Source organism: Puma concolor, chromosome E1, assembly GCF_028749965.1.
Source record: "Puma concolor isolate L17-30 chromosome E1, mPumCon1.1.hap2, whole genome shotgun sequence".
Classification (NCBI taxonomy): domain Eukaryota; kingdom Metazoa; phylum Chordata; class Mammalia; order Carnivora; family Felidae; genus Puma; species Puma concolor.
In genome coordinates, this window is record NC_141680.1 from 10,157,540 (window position 1) to 10,185,077 (window position 27,538).

At 47.6% G+C, this 27,538-nt stretch overlaps 1 protein-coding gene across 6 annotated transcripts in view; it reads right to left on the bottom strand.

Annotated features, from left to right (window-relative positions):
- Positions 1-1,096: 1,096 nt before the first annotated feature.
- The window catches only part of SPECC1 (sperm antigen with calponin homology and coiled-coil domains 1), a 288,182-nt gene continuing 261,740 nt past the window's right edge, over positions 1,097-27,538 (bottom strand). For all 6 annotated transcript variants that reach the window (XM_086686136.1, XM_086686134.1, XM_086686135.1 and 3 more), the window contains 3 exons: positions 20,635-20,751; positions 13,591-13,650; positions 1,097-4,313 (listed from right to left, as the gene is read on the bottom strand). In XM_086686136.1, coding sequence (XP_086542262.1) covers positions 4,224-4,313; positions 13,591-13,650; positions 20,635-20,751 — 267 coding nt within the window. In that variant the 3' untranslated portion in view covers positions 1,097-4,223. The remainder of the gene's footprint in view (positions 4,314-13,590; positions 13,651-20,634; positions 20,752-27,538) is intronic.

Consider the following 27,538-nt stretch of genomic DNA (forward strand, 5'->3'; position numbering starts at 1 on the left):
AAAATTATAAAAAACATCTGGAGTAGAGAAGGGGACCGGCTGTGCACCAGTGGGGCCCACGGCCTGTGGTTCTGGGTCCTCTGTGGCCGCAGAAAACCAGGACCACCGACTGTGTGACAACAGAGGCCCCGTGGAGCCTCCTGCCTGTTACCCTGACTCAATGCATATGGGCTACGTCAATACTCAGGACACGAACATTGGGGCATGTGCTTCATTCACAGAGGGGCCAGGCTCACCAAACTTTGGGAGGGATCGATTTGCAAGTGTTGAGATGCTGGTCATCTGATGCCTGTGTGTGTGTGTGTGTGTGTGTGTGTGTGTGTGTGTGTGCGCAGACTGAGTGGCCGCAGGTGGCTGTGCATAATCACCTGGCATCTTCTCCCATCGCCTGACAGCCCACGGAGGAGAATGAGCCGTGCCTGCCGTCGTGGCTCGGAGCGTGGTAAGCCCTCATCAGAGACTGTGCGATTCTGACAAGACGGGAGAGTCCCTCAGGAGACAAAGGCCAGTGACAGTGGAACTTCCTTGGAAGGGGAGGGAGAAGTAAAGATTCTCGAGGGCGGGCAGCCTCCCTTTACCTCTCCCGTGGGAGGGGCTGGTCATCTAAGACACCAGGGAACGGTGGCCTCCAATGATGCCCGAAGAGCCACGTGTCACCTGATGCCTCGGCACGCACAGTGTGCCGGGGTCTGGACACACAGACGACTCGGGTCTGTTAGAGTTCATACGGGCTCTGCCTGCTCAACCTTGGTACAACTGCTGCCTGTGGTCTCCAGGACCCGTGCGCTGAGTGGGGGCGGCCTGTGTGGGCGCCTGTGCTGTGCTCATCTGCGTGGCCCCAGGGGGGTGACTTTCACAGGAGACTGTGGTCGCAGCCCTCTTGCCGTGAATGGAGGGAGGCGGAAGAGCCATCAGGACCCCAGTCCTTTCTGGCAACTTCCAGTAACGCCAGAGAGAGCAGCTCAGTTGGGGCGGAGGGGGGAGGGGCGACCACGGCCCAACACGGAATAGGGACACGAAGCCGCTAGCCTGAACCGAGGCTTGGCATTCCGACAAAGTGCCAACCATCAACGTCACCGGGAAAAATTCACCATCGGACAGAAACAAAATATATTTATTAGAAATGTGACACAGCCGTACATCATACACTTCCAAATGTTAATAGTTAATACATCTACGTTGGCACGTCATGTCCCGACAGTGCTGGGTGTGCTCTTTCTAGAAACGAGGCCACAGATGTATCCACTGTATTCAACTAATGTAGTTAAAATTAGTGATCGGCCGAGGATGGCGTAGACTTAGCCGCAGTCTAGCCTGGGTCGGAGGAGTGACACACCCAGGGCACTTGGGCAAACGGGATACTTAAAAGTACTTCTTAAAAAGGTAGCTGTGTCCTGTTCTTTACTGCATGTCACTGGTGGTTCACCTCAAAATGGCACTCGAGCTTTGGGCCAGGAGGAGCCGCGGCCGGATTTGGCATATGGGTTTGTGTACGGGGGCCGAGTCCTCTCCTTCCACGGGCTTCCACGGGCTTCCGCGGGCCGGTGAAGTGCCTGCCCTCCCCCGAGAGATTCAGGGAACATCGGTTTCCGCGGGGGAAGAGAACACCGCAGATGAACGTTCGTCACCGCCGCATGGCTCACCGCTTAGGGAAACTCTCAACCAAAGCTACAACACAACAGCTGAATGAAGAACGAAAACCCAAGACTAACGTCATTTCTAAAGTGAGAAGGGACTAGGGTGGGAAGGGAAGTGGGAGTTCGCCTGGTTCCTCAGAATATGCTCGCCCTGGGGAGCAGGGGCGGGGGCACCACCATCAGGCAGCTAGAGTTCACGTCCACGAAAGATCTCCCAGTGAACGAACCCGTGGACTCGGCTTTAAGTCTTTGAAGAACTCCTCCACTCTGCTGGGGCAATTAAAAATGGGTCTAAAATCCCCATCCGGTGGCCCAGCACTGGGGCGGGGACAGCCTGCCCCGGTCTGAGGCTCTGCGAGTGCTGGAAGGCCCGGTCCCCCTCGAAGGACCCTGCGGGGCCAGACCTGCCCCCCAACCACCACCAGGCTTCCCCTTCTGGAAGCGTGCCCACTGGCAAAGAAAATGGTAGTCAAGGACCTTCTTTGAGTTATAAAAATAAATGGCACATGGCCTTTCTTTCATAGGACATTTCTTTCTTTTTCAGCTAAAGGGAGCAGGCTCCAGTGTTGGAGGAGAAGAAACGGCAACGTCACCCCTGCATAGACCTTGCTTCGCCCAGAGCTGAATCATCGGACTCATTTACTGTAATCACTGAAAACAGGGCCCAGTAATGCTAAACACCCCCTCCAGGTATCCCTAGACCTCTTCAGCCTCTCCCACACAAAACCCCGAAGTAATCCCAGATTAAACACAACAACCGAGAGCTCACCCTGATACTCAGGATACTAACCTTTCCCCACAGCAAGGGTGAAAAAGGCAGAGGCTTGGAGGTCATAGAAATGCCTGTTATGTCAACAAAAGACAGATGCATGGAGCCACACAGGGAATCCCTTCCATTTGGATACGCTCCTCAGGAAGGAGTAAAGTAAATTTGCTCAGGCTGTGCCTCCATTTCCATTTGAAAACAAAAGAGCCACTGACAAGGCCATCCTCCCCAAACTGCTCCGGAGAGACCTCAGATGCCACTCACCGCCCTGCCCTGAGGAGCAAGAGGAAAGGCCTTCTCTCCTCTCCGTGGCTGTCAGGGGAACTCTGGAAACATACAGAAGACATCCCTGGTTCGACGGCTGGGGCAGGCCAGGAGGGTGCCTTTTGAACACGTTCCGCAGGAGATCCTGATCTAGGGCCACAGAGGAGGACGGGTAAGCAGGCAGGTGTGGCAGCCTGAGAGTGAGGGGCGGACCCCCTGCAGAGATTTACTGCAGAGTGACACTGGGAGGTCCCAGGGACTGACACAGGGATGGCCCTTGGGGGCAGTGGGGAGGAATCACTTGCATCAGCAGGTGGCAGGCACTGAGGTCACCTGACTACCCTGTGAGCCACGCCTTCACGTGCTACATGATGCACATTTGCGGGCCCCACCGACCTCCAGGGAGCTGCCAGGTCGGTCCTCAGCGGGTCTCCCTGCAAGATCTGGGGCGGGGGGGGGGGGGGGGGGGAGTGCCCTCTGCAGCCACTAGGGGTGACGGCAGGACGGTAGACGGTTCACTTCTAAATGGAGCCATCCCTGCCCACCGCTCAGGGCTTGCTGTTGCCATGCAGATGTGAAGGGCCCGAGGAGATACCGAAGACCGAGTCTAGAGTTCAAATACTGTTTACGCCTGCCGTCCGCCCGGCACCTCTTCAGCCTGTTGGCGCAAACACACGAAGACCCGGGTGGGCGCAGGCCGCTTCGCACGCAGGGGGCTTCCTGTTAGGTTCGGCACCTGGGGCAAACGTGTGCGGGCGTGCACGGGCGTGTGGACTCGCGGGGCAAACACAGCAGGCGGGCAGGTGCTGACGGGTCCCTTCCAGCACGCGGGGGACTGCCTGGCCCGGGGCTTCGGAGCGTGACCGCGTCCCAGCACACGGACGGACACACACTTCTCTCCGCGAGCCACCCCACGGGCCACCGCAGCAAAGCGCCCACGGGCTGCTTTGTGTGCTGGCGCGTCTTGTCTTCCCCCCAAAGACTCCAGTAAGTGACAGCGAGATGTAAACTGCTCAGTCCGGTTCTAGGTGTTCAAACTGTTGTCTGGAAAGGAAGCGTTACGGCCCCCAAAAGGCAGGGCTGGGGCGTTTTTCCAAGCTGCTCCAGAGCCAAGTGTTTGTCCTTTTTGTGTTTTGATGAGCGTGTGGGTTTCGGAGGCCGTGGGTGGTGGCAGGGGCAAAGTTTTTCTAAAGTCCAAAGGAAGGAGTTTTAGTGAAAAGATGGCTGTTTGTCGTGAGGCTCCGCAGCCCACGGGTGAGGTCGTGGCGTGTGACCGGAGATGTCCTACTGGGTTCTCACGGAGTGAGCCTGGGCGTGGACCCTTAGGTCTAGAAGGAGGGAGGCCCGTGGGAGAGCAAGGCTTTCCAACTTACGTGCCAAATGCATCTAGATTAAAAGTAGGTGTGCCCTGGAACCCAGCTCCGTTCTTATTTGTGTGTGGGCCCCCCCGGATTGAGCGTTGAGGGTGGTGGACGGAGCAGGGCCTGTGCAAAGTGACCAGGTGCCCCCAGGACAGGCTGTGGGCGGTGGGCGGCTGCTCGAGGGCCCTTCCGGGTTTACGTCTCAAAGTACTTGTAGATCTGGGCCACGTACTGCATCACGCTTTGCCAGTCGGGCCGGTCCGTGTACAGCATCTCACTGAGCTCCTGCGGGAAAGAGGAGGAGGTCACGGGGGACACCACAGACCACCTTCCCACAAAGGGGCTCAGAGCCTGGTCCGGGCTGGTGCTGCCTGGAGACCCCCCCCACCTGCATGGACAGGAGGCGTGGGCAAGTTAAAAGAAAAGCGTTTTATTCCTAATCAGGAGATACTGTCCCTTTTAAAAAACATTAGACAGGACTTCCTCCCCCTTTTCATCTTAAGAGCATGACAGCATTTTAAAGAAAACTTTGCAGGGGCGCCTGGGTGGATCAGTTGGTTAAGCATCTGACTCTTGGCTCAGGTTGTGATCTCACAGTTTTGTGAGTTCGAGCCCCGCATCCGGCTCTGTGCTGACAGCACACAGCCTGCTTGGGATTCTCTCTCTCCCTCTCTCTCTCTGCCTCTCCCCTGCTTGTTCTCGCTCTCAAAATAAATAAATGAACTTAAATTAAAAAAAAAAAAACTTTCTTGGGGCGCCTGGGTGGCTCAGTCGGTTAGGCGGCTGAATTTGGCTCAGGTCATGATCTCACAGTCTGAGTTTGAGCCCTGCGTCGGGCTCTGTGCAGACAGCTTGGAGCCTGGAGCCTGCTTTGGAATCTGTGTGTGTGTGTGTCTCTCTCTCTCTGCCCCTACCTGTTCATGCTCTGTCTCTCTCTGTCTCAGAAATAAACGTTAAAAAAAAAAAATTAAAAAAAAAAAAAAGCTTTGCAAAGAGAAAGTCACCCATAATTCCATTATCATAAAACAATTTCCACTTTCCTAAGTTATATTTGCAGGTACCCCTATGTTCTCCCACGCTTCCATCGAGTGGACATATCTTGTGCTCTGAGTTTTTTTACTTCATGCTTTCCATGCACAATCTCATGGGCTGCTGTGTCACGACGCTGGCCGTCATGGGAGGGAGTGCACACAGCCCACGAAACTGCTGCCCCACAATCCACATGACATCTAATGCTCGCCGTGGGGCGTGCGCGCACTTCTTCACGTTACAGACTTTGCCGTAAGCACCTCCGTGGGCGGAGTTGTTGAATTCATGCCTTGAGATGAATTCCCATGAATGGGATGGCCACAAAAGCCTTGACCCAATTGAGAATGCAACCAGCGTCTTATCAGAATCAGGTGTCAGACCATTTAACGTTTTTGTCGTTGTTGTTTGTCCCCTTGTTTAGTAGGCTATCAGCAAGAGCAGAGGAGGCCACAAAGTGACAGACAGGATGGCTGGGCCAAATGTTCCTGAAATACATGCCACTAAAGGTATTAGAAAATTCACTTCGGGACTGAATTTGGATTCTTTTGTGGTCACAAGAGGGTAGTAGGCAAGGACTCTGATGGAAAGCCAGGAGTAGAGATGCCGTGGAAAATTAAGGTTGAACTTATTGAGCACATCTGTTCTTGAGCAGTGACAGAACTGAGGCCTGTCACCAGCCATTTATTTCCTGTTTCCACAACACCTAAATATACTTGACCATTTCTACTTCCTGGTTATGCTAAAAAATTATCAGCCTCTCTCTGGTCATGGGAAAGAAGTGAAAAGGCAGCGAGTGGAACATTATAGACAGATCTACTGAGAACAACTTAAAAACATAATTTTCACAGAATACAAGGATTAAAAGTCTCCTTCTACATAAACTACTGTGGGCGGGACTGTGCACACAGACCGATGCATGAAGAGCTAAGCTTCTCACAATATCAGGGTTGTTTATATGGCAATAGTGAAAATAAACCATCAAGAATTGAGTGTGACTTGGGGTGCCTGGATGGCTCAGTCTGTTAAGCGTCCGACTCTTGATTTTGGCTCAGGTCATATGATCTCACAGTTCGTGGGATCAAGCCCTGTGTTGGGTTCCATGCTGACAGCGCAGAGCCTGCTTGGGATTCTCTCTCTCTCTCCCTCTCTCTCTGCTCCTGTCCCACTCGTGTTCTCTCTCTTTCAAAATAAATAAACTCTAAAAGTTAAAAAAAAAAAGAAAAATTGAGTGTGACATTTAGGAGGTAGGGGAGGTGCTCTGAGAAAGGAAGCCACACCTATGAACCAAGAGAGATGACAAGCCTCCCTCCCTGTGACGGCGAGGATGGGTCTTGTGTCTCAGAGAGGACACAGGAGTCGGACTGACGCTCGCAGCTTTACTCAGACTATCTCACATGCCTGAACCTGACAATAGTAACATTACTATATTTTGGCACATTGTCAACATTGCAGCTGAACACATCTGGAGAAATAATTATGGCACATTTCTGGGGATGGGCGAGTAAGCTGCCTGAACAGAAATCTGAGGACGTGTGACATGTATTTGAATCAGTAGCTGAAAACCTTTCAAAATGGAAAACACCAGGCTCGGATGGTTTCACTGGCTAATTCTGCCAGTTCTACACATTCCCTTCCAGGAAATAGAAGAGGAGGGAACACTTCTTCACTCGTTCTCTGGAGCCAGCGTTGCCCTAATACCAAATCAGACAAAGACTTTAACGAGAAAGCTATCGATTTTCTCACATGAACACAAACACAGATGTCCTTAACAAACATTAGCAAACTGAATCATGATCAGGTGGGGTTCATAGCAGGAATGCAAGGGAGGTTCAACATCCAAAAGTCAGCATTGTTATTATTGCCAGACTTAATAAGAAAAGTCATATGGTCACATCAGCAGATGCAGAAAAAACATTCACACATAAACCCTGGAGATATTTGTGGGTTTGGTTCGAGACCACCACAATAAAGCAAACAGCTTAAACAAGTCAAATGAATTTTTTGAGTTGTCAGTGCAGATAAGTTATAGTTACACTACTGTAGTCTATTCCGTGTGCCATAGCATATGTCTAAAAAAACCCACAAGGTACGTTTGACCCTTGCACAATGAAAAAGCTTGAAATACTTTGAGAATTACCAAAATGTGACACAGAGACAGGAAGTGAGCAAAGGCTGTTGGAAAAATGGTGCCAACAGACTTGCTTGACGGAGGGTTGCCACAAACCTTCAATTTGCAAAAAATGCAGTATCTGTGAGGCTCAATAAAGGGAAGCACAAATGAGGTATGCCCGCACACAAAATTCAGCAACCGTTCATGATAAAAACACCCAGAAGACTAGAAAAGTAGGGGGCGCCTGGGTGGCGCAGTCAGTTAAGCGTCCGACTTCAGCCAGGTCACGATCTCGCGGTCCGTGAGTTCGAGCCCCGCGTCGGGCTCTGGGCTGATGGCTCGGAGCCTGGAGCCTGTTTCCGATTCTGTGTTTCCCCCTCTCTCTGCCCCTCCCCCGTTCATGCTCTGTCTCTCTCTGTCCCAAAAATAAATAAAACGTTGAAAAAAAAAATTTAAAAAAAAAAAAAAAGACTAGAAAAGTAGAAGGGCATTTCTTTTACCTAATAAAGGACACGCACAAAAACCGAAAGCTGACATCATACTAAATGGAGAAACTGAACACTCTCCCAGTAAGATCAGGAGGAAAGAACAAGGCAAGGATGCCTTCTCTCACTTTTTCTACTGGACACTGTACCAGAAGTTCTAGCTAATGCAATAAGGCAAGAAAAAGAAACAAAAGGCATACAGATTGGAAAGGCAGGACTAAATCTGTCTTTTTTTTTTTTTTTTAATTTTTTTTTTTTCAACGTTTTTTTATTTATTTTTGGGACAGAGAGAGACAGAGCATGAACGGGGGAGGGGCAGAGAGAGAGGGAGACACAGAATCGGAAACAGGCTCCAGGCTCTGAGCCATCAGCCCAGAGCCCGACGCGGGGCTCGAACTCACGGAGCGCGAGATCGTGACCTGGCTGAAGTCGGACGCTTAACCGACTGCGCCACCCAGGCGCCCCCTAAATCTGTCTTTATTTGCAGATGAAATGATAGTTGATGTAGAAAACTCCAAAGAGTCTACCAAAAAACCCACTGGAACTAATATGCAAGTTTAGCAAGATCTCCGTCAACAGCTTTCCTACGAAATACCAGCAATGGACAACTGAAACGTGAAACCAAATCAAACCATTTAAATGGCACTAAATTTTTGAAAAGGATTTATAGGCAGAACACTTGTTTATAAAACACTATATGCAGAAAACTACAAAGAAAGAAATCTACTACAAAGTAGTAGAAAACTACAAAGTACAGAAAACTACTGATGAAAGAAATCAAGAAGCTCTAAATAAATGGAGAGTGTTCTATGTTCATGGATCTATAGATACAACATAATGCCAATCAAAATCCTGGCAAGGTCTTTTTTGGGGGTAGATATTGACAAACTGATTCTAAAATCTATAAAGCAAAGGAACTAGGACAACCAAATAAATTCTAAAAAGAAGAATAAAGTTTGACGACTTAACTTCACAGTTTAAATTTTTTTTTTTTTTAACGTTTATTTATTTTTGAGACAGAGAGAGACACAGCATGAACGGGGGAGGGTCAGAGAGACGGAGACACAGAATCTGAAACAGGCTCCAGGCTCTGAGCTGTCAGCACAGAGCCCGACGCGGGGCTCGAACTCATGGACCGTGAGATCATGACCTGAGCCGAAGTCGACTGCTCAACCGACTGAGCCACCCAGGCGCCCCTTAACTTCACAGTTTATAAAGCTGTATTAAAAATTTTTGTAAGTCAATTTGACAATAAATTTAAAAAAAAATTAAAAAAACTGTTTTAATGTTTATTTTTGAGAGAGAGAGAGAAACAGTGAGAGTGGGCGAGGTGCAGAGAGACAGAGAGAAAGAGAGAGAGAGACAGAATCGGAAGCAGGCTCCAAGCTCTCAGCTGTCAGCACAGAGCCCAAGGTGGGGCTTGAACTCATGAACCGCAAGATCATAACCTGAGCTGTCAGATGCTTAACTGACGGAGCCACCCAGGTGCTGCTACAAAGCTGTATTCATCAGGACAGTGTGGTATTGGCCAAGTGACAAGACACTTAGATCATGTTATACGTATTTTACCACAATAAAAATAATTGAAAAGACAGGGCTTCCTGCCCTTGGGAGCTCATGGTCTTGGGGAGATGGGATGAAGTCCTATAATCAGACACATCACAACATAACACCGCATGTGCTACACAGTATGAGGAGTAAATGCTGCTCTAAGAACCCAAAGGTGGGCACGGCTGTCCTGGATGGAGGGTCATGGGGCAGTTTAAGACGTGGGCTCTGGAGAAGACGTGGGCTCTGCCTTGACTCTTGCCTCCGCTATTCACTCCTGTGTGAGCTTTTATGGAACAGCACCCGCTTCACTGTCCTTCCTGTAAGGAGCATCTGTCGTTACAGGACTTCTGAGAGGGTTCAGTGAGTCAACATATGGAAAATGCCTGGCGCGTGGGAAACGCAAAAAAGCAATTTTTCACGCTATTAAACTCAGATGAACTCTTTGAGTATCCTTTATAAAGTTTATACTACGGTGCAGGCTCGCTTACGCCTACAGAATCATTCAGACACCGTCATCAAAGCCTGAGTTGTAATGACCCCCTCCTAACCTCCGTGGGTAGTGACTGTCCGGGTGGCTTACTCGTTAAGCAACACTGTCACAGACTGTATGACTCACCAGCATACAAACACATCAGTCCTCAGAGGACACACCTTCTGGCTGTCGTTCCGGTAATGGCAATGTGATGCCACACATCCTCTCTTATCTATTCGTTCCACGGGGAGTGGCTCACCCTTGTCATGTGGTGGCCTAAATTTCTACCCTACGCTGAGAAAGTGGCTGAGAAAGAATGCATTTTTTTCTTCCTTTCTCTCTTTTTCTTCCTTCCTTCCTTCCTTCCTTCCTTCCTTCCTTCCTTCCTTCCTTCCTTCCTTCCTTCCTTCCTTTCTACTGACTAATCTTACAAGAGACCTTTATCAAAGACCCGGGGGTTTTTACTGCTGCCAATTCTGACTGCATGTATTTTAGAAGTGACATGTGTAATTAAGGATTATTTTTCAATCCACATCAAGACACCGAAGAGCAAGTTTAATAATGTAGGAAGTTTCTGTTTTGTTGATGGCACGAACTAGTTAAATGGCTCGCAAGCATCTCCAAATGCTTCTGAGATTAATTATTATGCTTGTATCTCCTCACAGACATCTGTAAAAATGCAGCCATTGGCTCTGACTGTTAGTTTGACAAGATGATCTCATTCACTTCCTAGCTTTCACTGACTTCTGCAGTATGTCAGATAAAAAAACAGGGAAAAAAGGTGGAATTAAAAAAGAAGCAACTATTAGCTGGAACACTACAGAGAAAAACATTCTGTGTATGATACCATCTTCTAACAAGTTCGCATTTTTTCTTTGATTCCCCGCATTATCTGTTGTTACTTGTTAGCTGTTCAGTGTTTCCGAAGGGAAGATAAATCAGATTCTCGTTCCTCCATCTTGGCCAGACATGTATGTCCCCTCCTTTCTAAATTCTCTAGCCTTTAATTTATAGGATAGGGACATCTGTTTCTTGTAGAAAGTTTTGTAGAATTTGGGCTCACTGGCATTTTTGTGTGTGTGCGACTACATTTTTTAAACAATGAATTCAATTTCTTTCATGGTTGAAGTTCTACTTTTTGAGTGAGTTTTGGAGAAATAGTTACATTTAGTATTTGAAGAAATATATTTATATTTGTTTAGAAAACTGTCCGTTCTGATTTAAACGCATTAGCGTAACTTTGTTCATAGTACTGAAATTTCTATGATCGCTTTTCCATTTCTCAGACTCCCTTCATACTCTGCTGGTTGCAGAACTGTCTCTGTTATTTCCACTTGGGTTCTCCCCATCACTGATGAGACTGAACACCTCTTTAAGTGTTTATTAGCCATGCACGAGTTGCCATGCACCTCTCCTAAGGTGTCTTCTTTATTACTGGCTAGTAGAAATTATTTATAGATTACCTGTCCTCGCTTTACTTTTTACGCAGCTCCTTCTGTTATGATGTGTCTAGATGGGTCTTTTGTATTATTCATCTTGTTAGAGATTCATCTTGTTAGAGATTCACCTTGTTAGAGACCAAGAATCTGTGGTCTTTCATCATTCTGGAAAAATTTCAGGCACCATTGCTTCAAATATTTTCTCTCCCACTCTTTCTTTCCTCTTCTGGAATTCCCACTGGCCATGGGACTTGGAAATGATCTGATTTTATCTTCCATTCTCTTAAGGTCAGTGACAGACACTATCAGTTGGTTAATCTAATGGCCGTTACCAACCCCCCTCTCCCTTGTAGATTTCCAGCTGAAGAGAATGGAGAACATTCACTGTTTACTTTCTCAAATTCCCTTGCAGCCGGGGTGGCCATGGAACAGAGTACTGCCAGCGAGCTGGAGGGACTCTGGGAAGCCTTTTGATTTCCTTATCAAAGGGGGGGAAGACAGGAGGCACTTGCTCTAATCCATCCCACTCCCCTTCTTGCCCTGCAGATAGGAGTGATGTCTGGAGCTTGACAGCCATGTTCGGCCACAGAGGACATGGGGACAATGAGGTAATAGATTAAAGATGGTAGAGTGTAGACAAAACACACTCTGGGGTCCTTGATTATAACACTGAGTAGTGAACCACTCCTGAAACTGCTTTTGGACTTCTCATTAAAAAATAAAATTAACATCTTTATGGTTTAAGCAACTGTTAGTTGGTTTTCCATTTCTTGAATTTGAATACATACTAATAAAACCTCTCTATTATATTTTCCATTTTTTAAATGTCTGTTTTATATTCTGGATAACCTCCTTAGTTCTATTTTCCAGTCCAGTAGGTCTCTCTTCTTCTGTATCTAATCCGTTTTTCAACCCGACCGGGTTTTTTCTTTTTTTTTTTTTTAATTCCTAATTTTTACTTCTACAAGTTTCACTTGAATCTTTCCCCAAATCTTTTTTTATAGTACTATGCTTCTTCCTTATGAGTTTTAAAAAAATTTATTTGAGAGAGAGAACAAGCAGGGGAGGGGCAGAGAGACAGGGAGAGAGAGAATCCCTAAGCAGACTCTGCATTCTCAGCACAAAGCCCTATGCAGGGCTCAATCTCAGGAACCATTAGATCATGACCTGAGCCAAAAGGATGAGTTGGACGCTTAACTGACTGAGACACCCAGACGCCCCCTTGTGATTTTTGTTCTCTTTTTATCTCTTTATTTTTAAGTTTATTTATTTTGAGAATGAGAGAGACAGCATGTGTAAGTTGGGAAGAGGCAGAGAGAGAGAGAGAGAGAGAGACAGAGACAGAGTCACCAAGAGAGTCCCAAGTAGCCTCTGCACTGTCAGCTGGGAGGTTGATGCAGGGCTAGAACTTGCAAACTGTGAGATCATGACTTGAGCTGAAACTAAGAATTGGATACTTAACTGGCAGACTGAGCCACCCAGGCACCCCCCTCTTTTATCTCTTTAATATTCGCAAACATAGCCTTCTGTAGTCGCTTTCTTATTGTTTTATTATTTCAAGCTCTGGTAGATGATCCTCTTGTTTGCTATGTCTACTAACTAGCTCAGCTAGTTCACTTTCTTGAGTGTTTTGTAATTTTGGATTGTGAATGTATTCTCAGTGGCCATTATACTACTAAGCCAGGAGCTTCCTGCCTCAGGCAGTATAAACTATCTTGTAGCACAGATATTATAAATTTGGACTCCAAACCTCATTTGGCCCAGTTTTCTTTTCTTATAGATTTTCCTTTTTCTGGCTACCAAAAAACAAAACAAAACAAAACAAAAAAAAACAACTCAGGTGGAGACCAAGCTTCCTGCCTAGACTGCCAGGCAGGGTTTTTTATTTTCCCCTTCACTGAGAAGAATGTTACTTTGTGAGCCTTGGTTTTGTGCAAGGGTCTCAGTACTAATGTCCCATTTATGGGAGCTCAGAGCCTTGTTTCTTGTTCCTGTGTTGGCATTTAAATAAAACCTATATCCATTAGGTACCCGTTTCCTGTGACCCCTCCACCGACACCCCCAGGCCTACTTCTGAGGGTTGTCACAGTCTCGGCTCATGCCTCATGGTTCTGGTTTTCACTTCTCTTTGAATTTATGACATCTGGTGATTTCCCATTCTTTTTTTAGACCTCAACTACGTATTGATATTTTTTTAAATTACATTTTATCAGATTTTATCGGATTTCAAGAGGGCTTTAATGATAATTCAGTCCACTGTGCTTCCAGAAATGAAATTTAGCCACAACGAAATCTTTGAAAACCCTCTAAATCATATGTGGTCAGACCAACTGGATATTTACATGTTAGGGATCGTGAGCAACAAATCTTCAGCAAATGGATTTTAATATTCTGTAAGAAATTGTGTAGATGGCATAAAGTTCTTTCTCCTACAGGTAGAACAAAGTATCACAAGGATACAAAATAGGATACTTACCAGGCTGGGTTTGATGCCCACACTTTCAGCTGCTTCAAATGCCAACAAGAGATTTCTTTTCTAGGTTAAAAAGACAGAAACTGGTATTACCAACTAAAAATAGATAGCTTTTAAAAAATAAAAATAAATAGCTTTTGTTAGGAAAGAACACTAAACGACGCTCCCATACAGATTATCTACTATTACAAAACACTCGAAATTTTAGGTCAAATATTCAAACAATAGTTTCAATCTAAGAAAAAAAAAGACTGACAGGTTGTAATTGGTACTAAAAATGACATTGTTGGTGATTTCTGACTATCAAAGGTCAATCTGTGTTATTTTTTACTTTGTCACGATTCATGACATACATATTCTGTTGCGTATCAACTGTTGTTTAATTAATGTGCTGTGTCATTTTCCCCTAGAATTCCGAAGGTACTGTTCCACAATTTGTAGCTTCTTTTTGAGACGCTTTCTGGCTGCTCCCTGCTGTTTCTTCGCCTGGATGGACTTAAGAATCACTTTAGCATGCCTCCTCCCCTCCATAATTCATTTGAGGACCATTAGGATTATGTTACAATTTAATTAAATTGATGTGTTAAACATGACCGAGAGTGTAATGTTTCTGTGAGTATTCATGTTTTATGTTCCCCAGTAGAATTTTGTGACTTTATGCCTTTAGATTAAAAAAAATTTTATATTGGGGCACCTAGGTGGCTCAGTCTGTTAAGCGTCCGACTTCAGCTCAGGTCATGATTTCACGGTTTGTGGGTCCGAGCCCCATGTTGGGCTCTGTGCTGACGGCTCAGAGCCTGGAGCCTGCCTCACATTCTGTGTCTCCTTCTCTGTCTGCCCCTCCCCCGCTCATGCTCTGTCTCTTTCAAAAATAAATAAATTGAAAAAAAATTTTTTAAATAAAAAATTTTATATTTGTTTTCTTTTCTGGTGACTTTTTTTGAGAGAGTGCATGCGTGTACAAGAGGGAGAGAGAGAATCTTTTTTTTTTCTTTTTTAAGTTTATCTATTTATATTGAGAGAGAGAGAGAGAGAGAGAGACAGCACGCTAGTGAGCATGAGTGGGGGAGGGGCAGGAGAGAGACTCCCAAGCAGGCTCCTCACTGTCAGCTCAGGGCCTAACACGGGGCTCGATCTCACGAACCATGAAATCATGACCTGAGCCGAAATCAAGAAGCAGACGCTTAACTGACTGAGCCACCCAGGCGCCCCACATTTGGATTTTATACATATTCTTATCTGTTTTTCCATTTCCTCATGGCCTCTGCCCTCTGTCCTTGGGTGCACATCTGCTTCCTGCCCTGACGCTGAAGCAAACTCTCTGCTCTAGGTACCAGGTCACAGAAAAACACTCAGACAAGGCTACACATGTCTCGTACCAGTGTGTGGTCAGGGCCTGGGAAAGCTGTTGATCTGCGGTCAGCTTGCCCAAGCCGCCAGCCCTCTTCCTCCACATTAAGGGAGATTAATGGGCAGGGACTAGAAACCTAACGCTGGTTTCCGTAACACTACTCTCTGTTCTGCTGAGAGGGGAGCTGAAAGCTGGCTCCTGGCTTCCTTTAATTGAGCCCAAACTTGGGGCAGCCATTTCCTATTCTGTGCTAATGAGGCCTTTATCCTTATTTTAAAGTCTTCTTGGTTAGTTTTGAGGAGCAAGGGGGTTTATAAGCCCTGTCTGCTACCATTATTCCAGAAGTCATGCCTTTTGATATGTAATGCCAAATCGTTTTCTAAAACACGACACCAGGGGGGCCTGGCTGGCTTAGTTGGTAGATCATGCGACTCTTCATCTCAGGGTCACGAGTTCAAGCCCCACGCTGGGCGTGAAGCCTATGAAATGACATGAAACGACAAGACACGACATGGCATGAGAAAATAAAAATGATACACCAATTTTCAATTCCAGCAACAGGGTGTAAGCGTCCACTTTCTCACACCCTTACCTGCATAGACTATTACGACCAAGCACTGTTATCTAATTCTCTCTCATCACATCACTGCTACGCCACTGCGAGATGGCCACTTATGGGGAGCAGCAGAGTGTGTCTGGGGCGGAAGCCAGGAAGGGCCTCACTCGGCCTCGCTCTGCCCACACGGGCCAGAGACCTTCCAGACCCAGGACGATGAGCCCCTGGTTAGAGACCTCTGCCGTTGGCCCTGTTGGCAGGGCACCTCACTTGAAACTGATAGCAGAAAGCACCCCAAGTCCAGAATTTTCCGTCTCACGTTAACATTTTGTTTCAGACACTGGCATGAAAACACTCCATTCTGTCAATTCTATCATCAGAATCTGCGTAGCCTCCGTGGAAGTTTCATAGGCTGACACACTGAAAAAAATGTGTAACTCACGTCTCCCCAGTGGCTTGGAAGACATCCTTGTTAGTTTTATCAGAAATTCCCTGCTTAGCACTGATGTCAGACTTCCATGGTTGCATCACTTCCGTCTGAATTGGGGCAACAGCTCACGACTTCTGAACTTCCCAGCTCACGACTACATTAATCTCCCAGACCCACAGTCTCCCGCAATCTGACCTGGGTGCTCCCTGACTGCATTATCCTAGATTCAGGGGGGAGAAATTCAGCCCTACGTGGAGAAAATACCAGCCCCTCTACCGCAAGGACAATAGGAAGTACACAGACAGTGGCTTCTGGCTGTCTGCAAATCTGCAGCAGGTCACTGGACAGCCAGCTGGGTGCTATGTGGGAGTCAGGGGCACCCACAGCGAGACGATACGGTTCCACAGGGAACATATGCTCATGGTTCAAGGTGTGAAGGCACACACTTTTAGGTTCATTTTTCTCCAACAGCTGGGTAGCGATTTAGGACAAAGAGCCTAGATATGTTTTGCATGACAGCAGAGGAACATCGCGCATATACAGGAAGACTCCTGTTTTAGGTGGTGTATTCCTAAGTGCTCAGCCTTCTATCAACTGTGGTTTTAGGGAGGGCCTCTGAATATTCTGAATTGTGTTCTGCCCGCTCTTTACTCCATTATCTTCATAATATGACATGGAAAAGGCAGAGACTAGAAAGTGAAGAGGGAGGGAAGAAAACGGACATCGAGGTCACGGCTGGATGTGAGGGGCACGATCACAGGCGGCGTGGACCCCGCACTGCCCTGCCCTGTGTCCTCCTCTCTGGCTGCTCTATCCTTGTTCCCTTTTTGGGTCACTCTCGACCTAGACAACAGGCATTGGAGTCCTCAAGGTTGTTCCTTAGCCTTTTCTCTACGCCTCTGTGATACTGGGATTTATAGTAAGAAACATATATTTGGTCTTTGTCCCTGGTTCCTGGCAGAGCTCCTAAAACCCTTATAATTTCCTACAGAAGAGCCACAGGGGCATCTTTTGTTACAATTTTTGGTTTCTGTCCTCAGTTCCAGAAATGGCTTCAGGACAATCATGTTGAAATAGATGTCTTTTGTTATTCATAACAAACTCCTTTCAACCACACCTGAGTTTATGTCAAAGAGGTGATGTTCCCCCAACCCCCAGATCACCTAAGGATGCCCTAGCAACCAGCCATGTGATCAAACGGTTGGAACTGTCAGTCCCACATTCTCCTGACCCCAACCTCAGGGACAGGAGACAGACTGGACACTGAGAGTTCAATCACAGATGGTCCGTGATTTAATCCATTGTGGCTGTGTCATGAAGCTTCCATAGAACTTAAAAGGGCGGGGTTCAGAAAGCACCTTGGATTGGTGACTCCATCTATGTGCTGGGAGGGTGGTGCACCCCAAAGTCCAAGGGGACAGAAGCTCCTGTGCTTGGCACCCTTCTGGACCCCACCCTATGGGTCTCCTCATCTGACTGATCATTAGTGTCCTTCAATATCCTTTGTAATAAACTGGTAGCCTAGTAAGTTCTGTGAGCCAGTTTAGCAAATTAACTAAACCTCAGGAAGGGGTCACAGGAACCTCTGAGTTACAGTTGGTCAATCAGAAGCACAGGCGACAGTCGAGTTGTGACTGGGGTCTGAGGTGAGACTGAGCCCTTAACCTGTGGGACCCGATGCTCCCTCCAGGTAGACAGTGTCAGAATGGAGATACACTTTAGGACATCCAGCTGGTGCTGCCAGATTGCTTGGTGTGGGAAAACCCCCCATCTGTTTACAGAAGTGTCAGAAGTGAAACACTGGCAGGAGCAGAGATATACAGGAGTGTGTTTCTCCTCAGAACCTCCCTCACGACCTAGGACTGAGGTGATCGCTACTCTCATGGCTTTAAAACACCATCTATACCTGCCCTGTTTCATGCAGCAGTCACGCTTGACACGACGCTGTTTAAATTCTAATTCAAATTCAAAATTCTGTTTTCCAGTCATTTAAAGCCACATTCCATTAACAGCCCATATGGCTGGTGGCTACTGTACTGGACGGGACAAATATAGAACATTTCCATCACTTCTGTTCAATCAGGCAGCACTTATCTACTCATGCAAGACTCTTGGGGCGCCTGGGTGGCTCAGTCGGTTAAGCGGCCGACTTTGGCTCAGGTCATGATCTCGCGGTCCGTGAGTTCGAGGCCCGCGTCGGGCTCTGTGCTGACGGCTCGGAGCCTGGAGCCTGCTTCAGATTCTGTGTCTCCCTCTCTCTCTGACCCTCCCCCATTCATGCTCTGTCTCTCTCGGTCTCAAAAATAAGTAAAACGTTAAAAAAAAAATTATTACTCATGGAAGACTCCTGACTCTTTCCAGCTCTGATCTCCCCTCTAAACTCCACATTTGGTATCCAACTGCCTGCCTGACGTTGCAAACTGCATACTTCGTGAACATTTTTGACTTGACATGATTAAAAACAGAACACTTTTTTTGCTTTCCAAATGTTTAATAGTCCTGTCCGGCCTGCTTCACAGACTATAAACAAAGCACCACGCACACATTTTATGTCTTGAAATTTGTACACACTCTGTGATGCTTAATTTTATGTATCAACTTGGCTAGGTCGTGGTACCAGATATTTGGCCAACCATTATTCTAGATGTTTCTGTGACAGTATTTTAAAAATGAGGTTAACATTTAAATCGGCAGATTTTGGGTAAAGCAAATTACCCACCAGAGTGTAGGTGGGCCTCACCCAATCAGTTGAAGGTCTTACTAGAAAAAGACTTCTCTCCCTTTGACAAAGAAGGATTTCTGCTAGGAAACTGCCTTTAGATTCCAACTGTAGCATTCAACTTTCTTGTACACACACACACACACACATACACATACACACTATTAGTTCTGTTTCTCTGGGGAACTCTAACACTCTAAAAAAAAAAAATCATGGTCTAGTCAATTATTATCACCATCAGTGTCATGACCATTCTTTGGGCTTTATTTAAGCCCAAGTGTGGGATAATCAAAACAGAACTTTCCAGCATTTCTATTTGATCCCCATCTCAAAAATGGTCCATCAGGCTAGACACATGGGGCCATCTTTCTTTCCTCTTGTCCTCCCCCACAACCAATCAGTTACTAAGTCCAGCTGATTCTATATCTAAGACCTATTTCTGTATCTTTCTATTTACGATGCTACTGCCCCAGCCACAGCTAGAGGCTGGAGCCAGGGAAGCTGAGTCCTGGCTGAGCTGTTCACTCCCACAGCACGGGGCTTCCCCGGTAGCTCTTCTGAGGTTTCTCTATAGCATTACGTGCTGTAGGTTTACTCACTTGTGGACTGTCTCTCTACTTCAGAGGGCAAAGAACAGGTCCACATTGTTCACACTTGTCTTTGCTACCGTGCGTGACGCTTGGCAAGAAACACTTGGTGAGAGAATGAGTGCAGGGCCCAGAAGAGCATCTGCCAACGTACGCTCTGTGGAATATGGTTTTGTGGGACGTTCTAGGTTAGGGTTTGGCAAGCTACCGCCCATGGACCAAATCTGGCCCGCAGCCCGTTTTTGTAAATAAAGTTTTTTTTTTTTTTTTTTTTTTTAAATTTTTTTTTTCAACATTTATTTATTTTTGGGACAGAGAGAGACAGAGCATGAATGGGGGAGGGGCAGAGAGAGACGGAGACACAGAATCGGAAACAGGCTCCAGGCTCTGAGCCATCAGCCCAGAGCCCGACGCGGGGCTCGAACCCACGGACCGCGAGATCGTGACCTGGCTGAAGTCGGACGCTCAACCGACTGAGCCACCCAGGCGCCCCGATGATGGGTATTTTTTTTTTTAATTTTTTTTTCAACGTTTTTATTTATTTTTGGGACAGAGAGAGACAGAGCATGAATGGGGGAGGGGCAGAGAGAGAGGGAGACACAGAATCGGAAACAGGCTCCAGGCTCTGAGCCATCAGCCCAGAGCCTGACGCGGGGCTCGAACTCACGGACCGCGAGATCGTGACCTGGCTGAAGTCGGACGCTTAACCGACTGCGCCACCCAGGCGCCCCTGTAAATAAAGTTTTATTGGAACACAGCATATGCCCATGCATTTCGTCTACAGCCGCTCAGGCACTCCAGTGGTAGATGAGTAGCTGTGACAGAGACCCGTGGACCCGCCAAGTCTACCATTTTGCCCTTAACAGGAAAGTCTGCCAACTCTTGTTATAGGTAATTATGTTGAAGAGCATTCTGTGGATCTCATATACGCAGGGCTTAATAGAGTCACACAGGTGTCTTTAATGAAGGACTTCTTGAAGTCTTCACTGGGCTAATGAGAGCTGTGAATCTCTGAGAATGTGACATAATATACAGTTTCCCAAGCTTATTTGAGGAGGGACATCCTTTCGGTGGTGCTTTCTGGTTCCTTGGAAAAGACTTTGAAAGTGCTGGCCAGGGTCTTGAAATTTCATCAGGGCCTTCTCTTAAAAAATGGGCCACAGGGACTTCTCAGCAGCCACAGTAAACTGGTCCTCACGGCCTTTTTCTAGCTAGTGAGGGAAACTGAGAAGTATTTACTGAGGGTGGGATCCTACAGCCTCATCATACACTCAGTAGTTAGCTAAGCCTGGTGTCAATAGCCTAATTTCCTCTTGGGGTCTCATCGGGATGTGCCAGTATGACAGGACTCTTCCCCTGGCATGTTCTAGAGGATCAGCAGGGCTGGCTGGGCAGGTGACTTACTTTCTCCTGACTGTTCAGCTCCTGATACGGGATGTGGGCAGGCAGGTAGGTATGGAGGAGAGCACAGAAGGCCAAGCCATCACTCCAGCTGCTGCTGAAATTGGTGATATCGATGTTCTGTAGGGGAAAAGCAGCATTAGTCTCCAAACTGTGCAAAGTCAGAGAATACGGATGATACTTTGGGAAGATGGGTATCCGCCTCCGGGTTTGCAGGAAGGCCAGATAAGAAACCACCCAAGACTCCGGAAAGTCTTAATTAATTTGGGGACCGGCAATGGCCTGGTGCCACCCAAATCCATTCACAGAATGGCATGGAAAAAAAAAAAAAAAAGCCTTTAGAGCTCAAAACCCTGGGGAATTCATTTCTGCCTGCCCCGTGGCACATTAAAAGCTCAGAGACGTCTTATTCTCAAATTAGCCCACCCGATTAGCTGTGTATGCCCCAGCACTTCCCAGATTTATTTGGTCAAGGGGGAATCATCACCATCACCACCATCATCATCATCATCATCATGTATGACCCCAATTAACAACAGGTAGAGCGAGACAAAACGAGATCTTAAAAACCTACATGGCTGGTCCGTGGCTTATTCCTGCTAATACCCTCTTCTCCCCACAACGTGAAGGGCTTGTCAGGGGGAGAAAACCCTTCATGCTCAACAGCATCCTTGTTAGAACATCAAATCCCCAAGGATTATGAGGCTACCTGAGGAAACACCTTCCCCTCTGGAATAGGCTGGAGCCCCAGTAGCTACTTGGTAAACAGTGATTAGAAAACCAGAATCTGACTTTATATGGCTTGGCTCCCAGGCAGGTCCCCTGGGCCCGACAGCCCCGGGCCACGTCCACCTCTTGGAGCCTCACACCTGTCACCCACCTGCCTCTTTCTCTCTGACCATGCTTCGTACTAACAGGGTTTTTCTTCCCTGGATTGCCAAAGCTCATCCCAAACGAAATGAAATGCCAGGTTCTCAAGCCCGCTAATTTCCTTAACGCCTTGTTTTATCTAGTGGCTGTTTAAATGTGCTGAAAAGGCCTGGGACAGGGGTTCCTGCAAGGAGTGCAGACGTGTATGCTTCCGTGGGCTTTGCTGAGTTTTAGGTGTGAGTTCTGAGCACTTCAAGTGCAGTAAGAAAGAGGACTTGAGCAAGGGTGGGCTCCTTCTGCCGTCTCCCCACAGCTGCTGGAGCCTGGGGGAGACACGGAAGTCCTCTTTCTCCCCCGGAACCCCCCATCCTGGGATGCGGGAAGCCAGCACGGTCAGCAAAGTGGGCAAAGGTGAACGGATGGCCGACAGGCGGCTCTCTCTGAAGGCGTGGACGGGAACAGCCGGTCCCTCCCTGTGCCCAGACCAAATGCAAATGGGCAGAGGCTCCACTCTGACCGCCCTGGGAGGTTATTCAGGGCGTCTCCACCAGAAGCAACGGCACTTTAATAGGAGAGGAAGGGTGAAGAGGAACGTGGCAGGAAGATAATTGGAGTAGGGGAGGGAGACTTTATGGAATGCTTCCTGAAGTGTGCGTAAAAGAAGCTTCCAAGAACACACGTGGGCGGACATGTGTAATAAAATACGGTGGAAGAGTTTACCATGTGGTTTCCTGGGGTGGGGGGGGGGAGGGGGTTGGAAGCAAATGGCTTTTATCATCTCGTTTGAACATTTTATCTAGATTTTCCCAGTGCCAGTTTGAGCGAGCTCAGCCTTTGGCGACGATGTAGGTCAAATGCCTCATTTTACAGCCAAGACACTGAGGCCTGAGGAGATGGTGTCATACGTCACACACAGGATTTACCTGGATGACGGATGCTTCAGCAGGCCAAGTCACACCCGCCCCCCGCCCCTCCCCGCCCCATGGCCCTTTCTATCAAACCTCCTCTGGCTTCTAGCTAGAGTCCGGGATGACCCAGGCGGACCTGAGAGCCTCCCCGCAAAGCACGGGCTTTCAGGGATGTCGGATTCTCCAGTCTGCTTTGCAGTGACATTCACCTGGGGGAAGGACAGCTGACTGAGAGCAACACACGACGATAATATCGCCTCTTCATCCTGGTTTTCATGACCCACGCACAACCAAATGTTAAGAGCTGCTGAGCATCGGTGTTACAGAGAAGTCTGAGAATGCCCCGTCCCAGTTTCCAGGCTGAATGTGCAACAGCTGATCGTTTGGATTTTTGGCTTCAGAAAGCCTCTCTGGAGACTCTGGAGCTACTTGATGGGGCCTGGATGCTGCTTCAGAAATGGGAAGCATTGTAATTGTATGTTTTCTCAAAAGAAGAGGACAGACACAGGCGGGGGTCACGACCCGGCCGGTTTACTCCCAGTCTCAGGAGCTCGAACCAGAAGTCGTGCACATGGGGCCCTGGGAAGTGGGAGCAAGGAGCTGGGCCGGGCCAGCCTGGGAAACCAGGTGTCCCAGCTCTTCTCAACATGGGAGTCCCCCTCCTCTCTTTGACTCGCAGAGGCTGTCTGAGGCCCCGTCTGCAAACCCATCTCTCACGGTAGTGCTCTCTCCGAAAGGCAATGTTGCCATACAACTTCATTTTCTAGGAAAAGAAACTGAGGTCGTAAGAAGTGGTGTTTGAGTCAGAAAAAGGCCAACCGTTCCGTGATCAAGATGGGAGTCCCTTAAGCAGGAGCCCCCTTACACACAAAGCTCCCAAAATGGGAGTGGGAAGGGCAGTCACCTCGACTGTCCACGATGTGTCTGTTCCTGGGCATCTGCTCATTTAATTCTCAGAACGGCCGTACGGGGCAAGTAGCAATGTGCCCCACTGCACAGATGAGGAAGCCGAAGCAGGAAGAAGTATGTCCGGGGCCAGAGCCAGGGACGGACTCCAGCTGTGGGTCGTGCCTTGCTGCACAGCCTTCCCTTCTTCACGAATTTACTCGACACCTAAAGCTTTTAAGATTTGATGTCTTTCACTTCCTAAAATGTGAGAACATTTTGTACACTTATCTCTTGTGCCATTTTTTTTTTTTTTTTTGTGATACAAAACGTCATTTCCCTGCATCTGCATGGCCTTCAGAAGCGTCGCGAGAGGCCGAATAGAGCGGAAGGAGCGACGATGCCGTCCTGTCTCACAAAGCCGACACAGTGCCCGGTAGTTTAGTTAACTGGGTGCCATTTAAAAACAGTTTTTGATCTAGAAGTATAAATGAGCAACAGGCTGAGACTAAAATCTGGTGAGATCAAAGCCGGGGTTGAAAAAAGATCCATCTAAATCGCTCCCCAACCTCAGGGGAGCTCAGAGAACCCGGATGTTTCCGGCCGGATGGCAGCTGGCGGGCCTCTCTGGAAATGGGAGGTACACTGTAAAGCAGACCCTGGCATTTCAGCAGCAAGACCACACCAACACTATACAAGAAATAGGAGTAGTGCCCTATCTTTAAAAAGAAATGGAATTATGGAAATTCCAACATCTAGTCAGGTTATCAAATCCAACATCAAGGTCAGGAAATGCTTCTCTTTCATGTAACCCACCCTCACCCTGTTTGAGACTCTGAGTTGTTCTGACACTGGCAGGGACGGAAGACAACCAGGTATGATCGGTAGCATTATACTCATTCCAAGAACATGACGATCAGTTAAAACCTTGACCTTTCTTAGGGTAAAGGGGAACGACCTCAATTCCAGTGCCCTGCATGTCATCTGGAATCGTAATTCTGTTTGAACGAGAGAATCCAAAATTCCTAAGTCAACTCAGCTGGCAGAACAATTAAGAACACGTGTGTGTTGGGGCGCCTGGGTGGCTCAGCCGGTTAAGCGGCCGACTTCGGCTCAGGTCATGATCTCGCGGTCCATGAGTTCAAGCCCCGCATCGGGCTCTGTGCTGACAGCTCAGAGCCTGGAGCCTGCTTCGGATTCTGTGTCTCCCTCTCTCTCTGACCCTCCCCCATTCATGCTTTGTCTCTCTCTGTCTCAAAAATAAATAAACGTTAAAAAAAAAAATTAAAAAAAAAAAGAACACGTGTGTGTTTATGATGCCTCGTGTAAGATGATGTAAAGCACCATACAAATCTCAAGAGTTGCTGTTGCTGCTATCTTTGCTCACTGAGGTGTATTTTGGGGAGCTATGCGACATATTTCAGTGAATGAGGAGCTAGCGGATGGGGTGTGCCATGCTTTGACAGTGTTCACGGTTTTCACATGGAGGCGAGCTAGGCAGGGTGTGTGGGTCCCAGCGAAATGGGCTGAGACACAGAACTGATGCAGGAACCAGAGACGGAGGACGAGGCAGTCATGGCAGGAAGGTGCTCGTGTGGACAGGACCAAGGCACTGGGTGACAGGCAGGAAGACAACAGCTTCTTGGGTATGGCTGGCTGGCCAATCCCAAGAACCCCAGGAGCCAAGCAAGGACTAATTCTAGGTCCTACCCCTAAACAGGGTGAGGGGGGCGGTGAAAAGTCTTAGTTTTGGCTAGAGATGATCAGGATTGGCTTGGCCTTGGGCCGGGGGGGAGGGGGTGGTGGGAGGTGATTCTTCCTGAGCTGGTGCTCAATGCCCACAGATGAACCTCTGACTTAGGACAAAAACTCAGGATAATAATACATATACCCCAGGCGGTATATTTCCCAATTGGGAATAATTTCCCAACTGGGATAATCTTCCCAATTATCATTCAGCTGAATTCCTAGGGGTTCATCAAAAGAATAACTAAGAGGAAAAGCGGAAAATGATCAACAAGGCATTCTAAAAATAACAACGTATACCATCCATTACTTTCCTTGTTATCTATTCCTGAATAAAATTGACTATGATAACCGGAAGTTAGTAATGGAAAGAGAACATACAGAGGATTCTGGGGGTGCTGGCAATGCTATGTTTCAGGACCTGAATGCTGATTATACGGGTATCTTTATTTCACGAAATTTCATTGCACTGTACTCTTGTACGTTCTATCTCAGTAAGAAAGGGAGGGAAGGAGAAAGACCGACTCTGATCATCTTAAGGGACTGACTTGTGGCTGTTAAAAAGAAGTACACTTTCTGGGTTTTATCTACTATAAGATTTACTGAGGGGGGGAAAAAGCAGAGCAAAAACCCAAAGACACGGACTGATTATTTCCCCAGGGGAAAGGGTTAATTACACATTGCAAATTAACTTTCTCTGGGATATAAATACCTTAGAGATATTTCTGAGAAGAAGAGAATTCTGGGGAAAGGAAATCTCAGATAGAGAGATAGGAAGAGATATAGATAGACAGATACAGATATAAAAAGTAACAATCCAAGCATCTCCAAAATAAGTTCCTATGAATGCTCAGAAAAAAATTTTGTAAGATATACAATTTTGTCCTCGGCACAGCAAAAGTCATTTGAGAAAAGTGAATACCCTGGAGAGTATTTACATGGGACTATCCAAGAATATTCCGAAGGCTGAGACCATAGACAAAGTTCTATGCGGAGGCAGCACTCTTAAATTACACAGTGGGACAAAATCCAACAAACTATATCATTTGCTTCTAGAAGGTTCTGTCATTTGCCTTTTGTTGCCTGGCAACACCAACGTTTGGTGAAAACATCCACCGCTGGAGGGGGAAGCTGGGAGCACACAATGAAACGGGTCCCACGCTCGACCCCACAGGGGCCACGACAGGACCTCATTCCCACTGCTCCGGCATCTCTTCTGGGGCTTTGTAGATTCCTCCACGAGATTTCTATGAATGGGGTGACTCCGTGTGCACTGAATAGAAAAGTTTAAAAAATTTAAAAAGACAAAAAAACCCTGCAAAGCTCCCAGGAAGAAGGCAGAGGCCCGATTAGGAAATGCAGCCTGCTGGAATGTAGGAAGCCGGCAGAGTAGAAGAATCCTGAGTGCGCACCTCCTCACGTGGACACATCAAGGCTGCAACTACACACGTAGCGACTCCCTCTGGAAACGGCCTCAAAACCAACAGAACAGCTCTTCCGCAGCTAAAGATGAAAGAAAAAGCCACATCGAGAAGGGTAGGAGGGGCAGAGACACGGTCGGGAACCAACCCCCCCACCCCATGCAGTGACCCCCAGTGGAAGGGCTGTCACAGGCATGGAGGTCGGTCCTCTCTGAGGAGCGAGGGGATCAAGCCCCACGTTGGGTATTCCCCCATAAGATGAACTCCCATAAGATCCCGGCTTTGAAAATCAGTGGGACTTAAATCTGGGAGAGCCTGAGGGCTACAGGAAATGGAGACTCTGCTCTTAAGGGGTCAGTGCACTGTTACCACTGGATTGCAGACCCAGCACAGAGGCAGCAGTTTTTGAAAAGCACCTGGCTTATAGTGGAAGGGGGTTTACTGATTTTAAAAATGTCTGCCAGAGGAGCAGAGATGTGTAGGAACTTTCTCTGGTAATGGAGGTGTGCTGGCAGGCGCCATTTTTCTTGCCTTCCTTCAGCCTAGCTGGCCCTAGGCTGGGGACAGCCAGCTCTGATACTCCCCATCTACTTTGCTAGCACTGCTTGCCCAGCCCTGTGTTGCCCTGCAGACCCACACACCCAGCCCACTCACTCTGGCAGGTACCCCTCCAAAGTGGTTCCCGCCCTGCCAACACCTGGTGGGCAGTCCCAGCTGGGACCCATGCCCCTCCTGACTCATGCCCTGGGGCAGAGGGGCAGCCCGCCCACTAGTAGGCCTGTAACTGTCATGGTGGGGCCTCTTGGCCAGCTGTGCTGGGGGCAGCCCGGTCCACCAGCAGGTCCCCAGCAGATGAGACAGGAGGGCTAATGATCTGGACACAGGATAGTGCCAATTGTCCAAACTGAGCATTAAAAAAAAAAAAAAAAAAAAAAAAAGAATAAAAGAAAAGGGGATAAGTTAAGAAATCTCTGGGACAACATTAAGCATACTAATATCTGCATTACAGGGGTCCTAGAAGAAGAAAGAGAAAGGGTCAGACGATTTATTCGAAGACAGAACAGCTGCAAGTTTCCC